The 10,199-nt window shown below is 41.5% G+C and overlaps 1 protein-coding gene across 3 annotated transcripts in view; it reads left to right on the top strand.

Moving 5' to 3' along the window:
• The first annotated feature begins 540 nt into the window (after positions 1-540).
• The window catches only part of TERT (telomerase reverse transcriptase), a 59,060-nt gene continuing 49,401 nt past the window's right edge, over positions 541-10,199 (top strand). For 2 of the 3 annotated variants that reach the window (XR_009154437.1, XM_058177312.1), the window contains exons 1-4: positions 2,315-2,634; positions 4,485-6,360; positions 6,815-7,013; positions 8,991-9,180. Coding sequence is in view for 2 of the 3 variants with exons in the window: in XM_058177312.1 (XP_058033295.1) it covers positions 2,398-2,634; positions 4,485-6,360; positions 6,815-7,013; positions 8,991-9,180 (2,502 nt within the window). In the remaining variant the exon portion in view is untranslated. Of the gene's footprint in view, positions 1,120-2,314; positions 2,635-4,484; positions 6,361-6,814; positions 7,014-8,990; positions 9,181-10,199 lie in introns of those variants that run through there. The other variant, XM_058177311.1, reaches the window with a different exon arrangement.

The following is a 10,199-nucleotide window of genomic DNA, read 5'->3' as shown; positions in this document are numbered from 1 at the left end:
AGGAAGCAGTTAAAAGTTGGACTTTCTTACACCATATGAAGTAGCAGCCTCTGGACAGTCATTCTGGTTTGCAAATAATGTGTGAAGGATGGGAGAATTATAAATAGTTCTGTCTAAATGGGAGAGACAAGATGCTGCTTTTCCATCATGGCACCTACCACATGGTTCCCTTGCTTAATATGTATACTAAAATCTGGGTAGTGGCTACAGAGATGTGAGGCACAGTTCACTTGTGTGAACTGTTAGAATTTATACACACACACACACACACACAGTCCATCCTAGAGAATGTATTACCAGTACCCTCACCTGACAAATAAAAGAAATTGAAGCTGAAAGATGGCCTTACGACCAAGAAGAGGAAATATGGTCTAAACCACCCCACTAACGCTCAAAAAGGAAGAAAAGTGTTTCAGTACTTCTGCACAGCAGCTGAGGGTAGGTGGTTTTTGATTTTGATAAAAAGGCACTGAAAGCTACTTAAGCTTGCCAAGTCACTGCTTAAAAGAGCAGTGAAAGAAAAACCAAGGAAATATCCCTTGACGTTTGGTGTCCTCTGAAAAAAATTCCTAATTCTTTGAAGTTGATGAAAGCTGTGATTCTGCTAGGTCACAGTGCAAAAGAAGTGAGAAATATTTTGTTTTGCATGTACCTACATTTTATAGCCAGTTAAATTTGATTGAAACTTACCTGCCTAGAAACTACTCAAATAATTGTTTTAAATAAGCAGAATATATAACACAATCTCCAATTAATTCACTATTACTCCACAGTCCTGGAAAAGTACAATTAAGATATTAGACTCCGTACCCAGATTCCCAGATAGAAATTTGTTGGACGTTGGGTCATTTCTGAGTTATCACTAAATATGAATCATGGCACTATTTATTTTGCTTTCTTTTGAATCTAAGCAGCCATCTTACACCCACTCACACTGTGTAGCCTCCACTACCTTTCTCTTCTCAACAACGATCAAAGAATATCGGGTTTCGGGCAGAAACTTTGCCAGATATCTTGTTTGCTGGTCCTGTTTGGCACGTGCTTGGCGAATCCACCGATCTCGTCCTCCAGATTGCTTTGAACAAACTTAAAACCCTCACTAAGAATATTTCACTACAGGTAGTCCTCGACTTACAAAAATGGAGTCCAAAATTTATGATGCTAAGCGAGACCATTAAGTGAATTTGCCCCATTTTACGACCTTTCTTGCCACAGTTGTTAAGTGAATCGCTGCAGTTCAGTTAGTAACACAGTTGTTAAATGAATCTGTCTTCCCCCATTGGCTTTGCTTGCCAGAAGGTTGCAAAAGGTGATCCTGTGACCCTGGGACACCGTAACTGTCATGAATATATACAGTTGCCAAGTATCCCAGTTTTGATCACATGACCATAGGGATGCTGCAAGGGTTGTGTGAAAAATAGTCTTAAGCTACTTTTTTCAGTGATGTAACTTCGCACAATCACTAAATGAAACCATTGTAAATCGAGGGCTACCTGTGCCAGCATCAGCAGGTCCCACCTCATCTACTCCTGCCCACTCGCCCTTTCTTTAATTTGGTGCCCTCAGACGTCAATCCCTATATTCCTATCTGTCATAGGTTTTCTGTAGTCTTACATAGCACGTGGCACGAACTCTGAAATGCTGGGATTCGGAGAGTATGTATCCCACGCCCCATCCACGATAGAGAAAGAAATGGTTGAAATCTTGAAAGCTTGGGTTTAGAAAACTTAGAACTCCGCCACCTTCGACAGGACTTGTGTTTAACTCATAGAATCATCTATTGCAATGTCCTTCCTGTTAAAGACTACTTCAGCTTCAATCACAACAATACAAGAGCAAACAATAGATTTAAACTTAATGTTAACCACTTCAATCTTGATTGCAGAAAATATGACCTCAGTAACAGAGTTGTTAATGCCTGGCATGCACTACCTGACTCTGTGGTCTCTTCTCAAAATCCCCAAAGCTTTAACCAAAAACTGTCTACTATTGACCTCACCCCATTCCTAAGAGGTCCGTAAGGGGCGTGCATAAGAGCACAAACGTGCCTACCGTTCCTGTCCTATTGTTTTCTTTCATTATATCCAATTAATATAGTTATTGCATGCTTATGCTTATATATATATATGCTTATATATTATATAGTTACTTTCATGCTTATGCTTATATATACTGTTGTGACTAAATAAATAAATAAATAAATAAATAAATAAAATGGTTGCGTACAAACACTAAAACCCAGCGGAAACTTTTTCCGGGCTGCCTTAAAGGGCGTGGCTTCTGGCACCTTGAAGAGCCAATAAGGGAGGCGAGTTGGGTTTCAGTGGACCGCGGAAAACGCGCGCTCTCGTTCTCTCTCTTTCTCAGCCTCCGTGCATCGCTTCTTTCGGTGCCTGCATGGACCGATCCCGGCGATGGAGAGCTGTGCGGGAGTTGCTGTGCAGCTTTTACGCGGAAGTGCTGCCGCTGGAAGTCTTTGTGCGGCACTTGCAGATGCGAACTCTTGCAAAGGACCAACCGCAGCCTCTTGTGCAGGACGGGGATCCCGGGAGCTACTGTACCCTGGTCGCCCAGTGCCTCGTGGGGCGGCTGGCTGCGTGCAAGGCCCTCCCTGCCTATTTCGGCGTCCAGCAGGTAAGTGAGCAGGTTTTGCGTTTGACCCGGACTACTTTGTGTTCCACCGCCCCCCCTCCGTCTCCCCAAAAAGCGTGTTTTGGGGCATAATAACCTATTTCGCCACTTGGTACCCGCTGTGTTCCAAGGGCCAGCCAAGTTTTGGCTGCGGAAAAGCGCCCCTAATATGTGTTGTGGTTACTGTACAGTTTGCTCTTTCCAGTCCTCCCCGCTGCTTGAAGTGAGCTTTCTCCTCCTGCCTATTGTAGGCTACACTGTTTTACCAATAAAGGAGAATATTTGTAGCTCGGGATTGAAATGAGGGGTCCTTGGTGCGCTCTGAGCTTGCTTCTTTTCTTGCAGGAGTTTCATTACTCAGACTAGATAGCGTCAGTGGTGGCGCACCGTTTTAAATCAGTAAAAGTTATGTGGTGCTTTAAAGTTTACAGATCTAAAGTTATTTAAAATTGCTAAAGATTAAATGGTGGGCATTGGGGACCTAAGAGTGTGTTTGTGATGTAGAATGCATGGCAACCTAATCAAAACAGCCATTTCATGGAAAGAAAGAAAAAATCTGGTGAGATAATATATAAGTCATGGTTCCAGTTGGAGAATATATGTAGCTCAGGGAGAAACTGCAGAGACTGTGGCGCTCTCTGAGATTGGTTATTTGCTTGAAGATGCTTCTTTACCCAATTACATAACATCATCAGTTTTAGTGGGTGTGTGGTTTGCTCTCTGTTTATATACAATGGCTCCCCACCCCGTTATTGGGGGTGTGGCTTTCTCCTCCGTAGTTCATTGATTGGTGTCTGGTTTTCTACTTGATGGTCTTGTGTCAGGGTCATGCCTGTTTCTTTCTTAGTTTCTTTCAGTCACCCAAAGCCCTCCCTTGGTTTTCCAATGCTTTTATCAATGAGCAGCAGTGGCATTTCCCAAAAACTTTTAGAAAAGTTGGTGATTGGGAGCCTCTGTAATGGCTAATCTTTCTTTGTTTCTTGAATAAAACATCTTTGGATATTCCTGTGAGGTTCAAAGCCTTTCAGGAGTGAGGTAATAGCTTTTTTTTTTGTTTACATTTATACCCCGCCCTTCTCCAAAGACTCAGGGCGGCTTACAATGTATAGGGCAATAGTCTCATTCTATTTGTATATATTTACAAAGTCAACTTATTGCCCCCCCAACAATCTGGGTCCTCATTTTACCTACCTTATAAAGGATGGAAGGCTGAGTCAACCTTGGGCCGGGCTCGAACCTGCAGTAATTGCAGGCTTTGTGTTCTTAATAACAGGCCTTACCAGCTTGAGGTTACCCCCTTTTTTTCATTAGTTTAACATGGGCTTCCTATAGTTTCTTCCAGTTCTTCCAGTCACGAACAATATGTCCAAATCCTTGCAGGTATTGTAATCCTACATTTTGATAAGTATAAATGAGCTACTTTCCTCAGTTTTTACTAAACTCTAGATACAGTTATGATTAGAAATGTTTTAAGGAGCTCTTGCCCATTTTTATTTGCTACCAAATAACTTTGTATCTACCAAAACTTCAATGTATGCCTGTAGAATTCAAGATTGCCATGCCAGCATCCAGCTCTATAGCTAACCTTATCTGACTGAGATATTGCTTCCAGCTTTAAGTGAAAAAAGTGTGTATATGCAGGCATTAGGAAATGCTCAAGTTGCATTTTCATTGAGATATTTAGTGGAAATATTTTTTTCATTATATGTGTATTCAACATATCAGCTATCCACTGGTATGTTGAATAAAGTTTTTTCCCCTTGTATTTCTATTCAATTCTACAAAATTAATGCCATTTGTGATCTATTCAAAATTTTGCTAGAAAGATGGTACTTTTTTTTGCTATTTTGCAGGTTTCCTGTCAGGATGATGTCCTTACACGGATCATTCAGAGAATTTGTCAAAAGAAGAAAAAGAATGTGTTGACATTTGGTTATACCCTATTGAATGAAAATAATTACCAGTTGCCCTGTATGCCAAATATTGGTAGCTATATGCCTAACCATTCAACAGAAACTATTCGACAGAATGTGCTCTGGGAGATCATTCTAAACAGAGTTGGGGATGACATTATGATGTATATATTAGAGCATTGTGCTCTCTTTCTCCTTGTGCCTCCTAATTGCTGTTACCAAATTTGTGGAGAGCCCATCTATGAGCTTGCTTCAAGAAATGTAACACGGCCTCCAAAATTTATTAGACAGAGGATTCATGGCCCTTCGCCTTGTATCCTAACAACTTACCTCCGTAAAAGGTTTCAGTCTTGTAGGTGGTATCCCAGAAAAACAAAGTGGAAGAAATGGAATTCTGAAAGGCAGAAATGGAATGAACCACAGCAACACAACAGTCAGCGGTCTTCAGTAGCTCAAAATGCTTCTGGCCAAACCCCTACAAAGAAAAAGCAATTTATGAGAACCGGTGAGCACATAGAAAAGCAACAAAAGCCCTCTCTTAACCCATCATTAAGAACACAGTGTTTAAAAAGAAAGTGGACAGGCCAGTGTGATATTAATGCCAAGAAAATAAAAATAATGATAAAGGAGGACAATATAGAAAATAACTCAAGAAACCCAGATTCTAGAAAAAAACAAAATCAGTTGATTTTAGATTCTGATAAACCTGAGACTTCTAGAATATGTATACAATCGTGTTCAAAAGGATTAACTCTTATGAACTCAGTTCCTCAGAATGGTGGAGTACAAATATCTGAGGTAACTAGTGCAGCTAATGACAATCAAGGGGCTTTAGTGTGTGAAAAGCAAGATAGTATAAGTAAAACATTTTGTGAATCCAATCTGCAACCAACATGCAATGCTAAACTGCCAAAGCTGGTAACTAGAACCTCTGATATTAGTTCTGTGCGGCTGGGGCTTGCAAAAACGGTTTTACCAGAAAAAGATCTTGGAATTTGCTCATCTAAATCTGTCGGGAAATCTTACAATAGCATTTCTGTAGTGCATATTGAGAGACATTCTCTCTTATATTCTTACCAGCGTTTGAAAGAGTGTTTACCTAAGTCGTTTGTGTTAAATCACTTGAAGGGCCATCCAGCAGGAGGACAACGCTTAGTAGAACAAGTGTTCTTCAGCAGTAAGATTCTGAAGCAGCCTGGCAGTTCTAGCGTTCAAAGTGGTCCCAAGAAAAAGAAGAGGCTTCCAAAACGCTATTGGCAGATGAGAAGTGTGTTCCAAGAACTCTTACGGAACCATGCAAAGTGTCCTTATCAAACAATATTAAAAAAGAATTGTCCCATTTCAGTTTCTGAACCAGATACGATAAGCCTAGGAGAGCAGAGTTGCAAACAAACTGGTCACCAAGCAGAGGAAATTTCATCAAAGAGGCAGCAGGATAATCCAGTAGAAGGTTGCATCGCAAGCAGGTCAGGTGCCTTGAACCCATTTTCAGAAATGGGGGCTTCAAGCAGACGCTCTGAAAGAACCGAATTATCTAGAAAAAAAGATAAGGAGCAGGTCTTCCAAGATTCCTCCAGTTCTGATTTCATAGCGTTGCTGAAGCAATATAGCAGTCACTGGCAAGTATATACTTTTGTGAGGGGATGCTTAGAGAGAGTGGTGCCTCCTGCGCTTTGGGGTTCGAACCACAACAAGTGCCGTTTCTACAGAAATGTGAAGAAGTTTATCTCCTTGGGGAAGTTTGCCATGTTTTCTTTGGAGGAATTGACATGGAAAATGAGGGTCAGTGATTGTGCTTGGCTTCGTCTCAGCAAAGGTATTAACAGTGATATCCTCAGGATATCACTTTTATTTTTAAAAATATCTTCAAATGTTATTTTCACATTCTTAATTGTACGTGTAAATTGGTCTTGTAAATATGAGACATTTTATTAGACTACCTGCTTGTTTGAAAAGGCAGATTTTTCTTTACAGATTCTTACCTCTTTGGCAGAAGAAGTTGATGTTCTTATTATTAAGATTTAGTGCATGCGTTGGAGAGAAGTGTACATACATTTACATCTTTGATTTATAATGCAACATTGTTACACTGTAAAAACATTTGCATTAGACATTTCACAGTCAGTACTTAATGGTTTGCATCATTTTATCTGTCATATCTTTAACTTAACCTTTAATCTTTATCTTGGTTGAGAAGATAATGTGAATAGATGCTTCTTGCAAGAACAGAAATCTTATTGATTGTCACTAAATCTGGATTCTCCTTATAGAAAGTGGCCATTCTGTTCCTGCCTCTGAACATCGCTTTCGGGAAGAGCTGATGTCTAAATTCCTGTACTGGTTGATGGGCTGCTATGTTTCAGAGCTCCTCCGATCTTTCTTCTATATCACAGAGACAGCATTTCAAAAAAATTTACTTTTTTACTTCCGAAAGACTGTTTGGAGCAAACTACAGAGCATTGGAATCAGGTATTATTAGGAAATCAGAAGTTCAAAAGTGCAAAGAAAGCTATTCCCTTTATGCTAAGGGTGGGGGATTCTGCCCTACAGACCTAATTTGGTCACCAGGTCAGCCCATCTATCTTGTAAAGGGTGGCTATACTATACTTGCTCCCTGCTTCCTTCAGGGTGGTAGGATGTTGGACTGCTAAAGGTGACTGGTCTTGGGCAAGGTAGGAAATAGGAAGCCCAACTCTGCACCACATGAACTGACTTTCCATAGAGATCCTGCAGTCCTCATATGTCTCGCTGCATGGGGAAAGGAGCCCTATCCAAGGCTAGTCTTCATTTCACCTTAAATGGAGCATTGTGGTTGGTTTGGGGTATTTTTCAAACCCTAAGCTGCCCTCCCTTCCCCATTGGTATTGTCGTGTCCCACTCCTCCGCTGACGGCCGGTTCAGGGAAATCCGAATCAGGCTTGCCTCTGCAGCTCTGCCCAAAGTCCTAGCAAAGTCCTCAGAGCAGGCAGGAGACCAGTAAGTGACTTCAGCAAGATAAGTTCGACTTTGCCTGACTCAGAGACTGCCAAAAAGCAGATCCTTTATATAGGCCATGGGGTGTGGCTCCATGACTCAGCACTCATTAAGGCCTGCCCCTCCCTCCCTTCTGTTGCCTCCGCCTATCCAATCTTCTGATGCGAGAGTCACTCCAATCAGCTGTTGGAAGTAAACTTTCCTCAGGCTCACATGCTGTGGAGGAGGGGGAGGGGTCTAGCTGCTCCGTTTGCCTGGGCATGGAGCCAGGGCTGGGGCCGGGGGATGCTCCCTCCTCTGCAGCCTGCTTGGGCATGGAGCCAGGGCTGGGACCGGGAGGTGCCCCCTCCTCTGCAGCTTGTCTGGGCAAGGAGCCAGGACTGGGGCCGGGAGGCATACATTCCTCCGTGTTCGGGAGCAGATAAGCAGACCCCGGCTGCGGTGAGAGCGGACAAGACAGGTATGTCATCTGAAGCACCCAAGCAGATAGGATATTAAATCAGATTTCTTATCCCTATTTTTTCCAACACCTATGGTTGGATGCTCTTGGCGCTGAAACTGGACAGTTGCTGTTCCATTGTTAATTCTGACTTGAAGGTCGTCTTCACATCATAGACAACTTGTCTGATTTGGGATTAGAAAGCAGAGGAGATTCAGCTCATCTGCACATGCTTTGAACAACTGCTGCCAGGAGCTTAGGATCCATGAAGGGAAAAGCTACTTTTGCTAGCTGTATACCTCCCAGCTGTCTTCTGTCATCAGAGCCTATTAGGGGTGGTGGGGCCGCCTTATGCCATCATGGTTCTCAGTCAGAGAAATTTTCCTCAGATTGTAATTCTCTTCATCTGAATTGGTTTCCAGAGCCATATGAACAGTATCATGCATTTTTGTGGAGTTGGATTCAGCATTTCTTGTGGGATGTAAGTGTGCAGTTGCCTTGAAGTCAGAACTTGACTTTAGATGATTATAGACATATTCACTTAGTTTCCTTGGCAACATTCTGTCATTTCCTCCTCCTGGGTTATTTTCCCTTTCCAGTTAAGCCTTACTGATCCATGTATTAACCAGGCCTGAGACTGGCTGTATTCTAAACTAAGAGGAGGTTGGCCAAATTCTGGAACTTTTTATTGGATGACAACGCAGTAGTCAGAACATTATACTTTAAAATAATCAGGAAATTTAGATGTTGTTTAAGGATAGAATTCTACTGTATCCTATTTTTAGTGTAGACCACCTAGAGCAGGGGTGTCCAAACTTGGTCCCTTTAAGACTTGTGGACTTCAACTCCCAGAGTCCCTCAGCCAGCAAAGCTGGCTGAGGAACTCTGGGAGTTGAAGTCCACAAGTCTTAAAGGGACCAAGTTTGGACACCCCTGACCTAGAGGTATTTTGAAGTTGAGTAGCCACTGAATCTTACAAGTAAATGACAGTCTGCTGTGTGTACATTTTAAAGTACTGCCAACTTCCATTTTAGGAGCCATCTAGCCAAAGTGCAGCTTCATCCTTTATTAAAGGAAGATATTGAACATTTGCAGCACAGAAACTGTGTCCCCCTGGCATCAAAACTCCGATTCATCCCCAAACCAAATGGGTTGAGACCAGTAGTCAAGCTGCATGATGTGGTCGGAGCAGAAACATTTTGCAGAAACAGCAGAGACAAACAGGTCCTTAATTTATTGAGTTACTTCAACATTACATCAACCAAATTCATGTACTTGGGAGGCGGGGTACTTAGATATGCGTTTGTACATTTTGATTGTTGCCATTTCTCTTCTCTAAATCTGTTCCAGTTTGTTTAAATCTTCAAAATATATTATTCAGAATGAAGCACTGTGTTTTTGTTAGGATGTCATTTTTATAAAATGATCAAACTATTACTTTGTATTAAGTATCGTATTAATACAGCTTACAATTGCTGACTTTTTATTTTGTTTTGTAGCAGAATCCTCAAGTTGTTGGTTTCCATTCTGCTTATGATCAAGCATCCTTTTTGGATACATTCTCTCTGCATTTCTTTTGCATTTAGTCTTTATTGTTTTGCTTAAATGCTGAATTTAATATTTTACTTTGTTGAATAACTTTTTTTAATTTCAGCCCAGTGTCTTTTCCACCAGGATAACTTTGAATGTTATTCGTTACTTCTCCCAGTTTCATGTCTACATATTTAATAAAAATATGCTTCTCCTGCTTATTCCCAAAATGATTAAAAATGCAAGGCAGAACACCGCCAAATCAAATCAGTATTCTTATCAAACTCTTCTCTGTAATGAAGCATTAGGGATGAGCATGCCATGTGTATGCTTTTCAATCAATTATGAAGCCACTTGATTTGACATCTATCCAGGATGTTGGCAATGTGCTAACTGAAATAATAGGGCAACTGAAATATTAGGTGTCAACGTTCCAGAAAACCCCTCCTTTAGAAAAGAGTCCAAAACCAACATCTTTCAAAGTTCTTTTCCTAGCATAGGTAAACTGGCACAGTTGGAGGAAAACCAAAACTGGGGGTTCCGGTTCCTCCCTCAGTAATACAAACCCCAAAATCTCCACCCTCATGACCCCTCTGCCGGTCACATGCTCCAATCCTCAACCGTCCTATGTCGAAGCATCACTCCAGCCACTCCTTCTCCAGATGCGAACTCAGCCTGACCTTGACCGGCAGAAAATGTTATTATGTCTAATC

Source organism: Ahaetulla prasina, chromosome 3 (assembly GCF_028640845.1).
Source record: "Ahaetulla prasina isolate Xishuangbanna chromosome 3, ASM2864084v1, whole genome shotgun sequence".
In the NCBI taxonomy this organism is placed as follows: Eukaryota; Metazoa; Chordata; class Lepidosauria; order Squamata; family Colubridae; genus Ahaetulla; species Ahaetulla prasina.
This window is presented reverse-complemented; position numbering and strand designations above follow the sequence as displayed.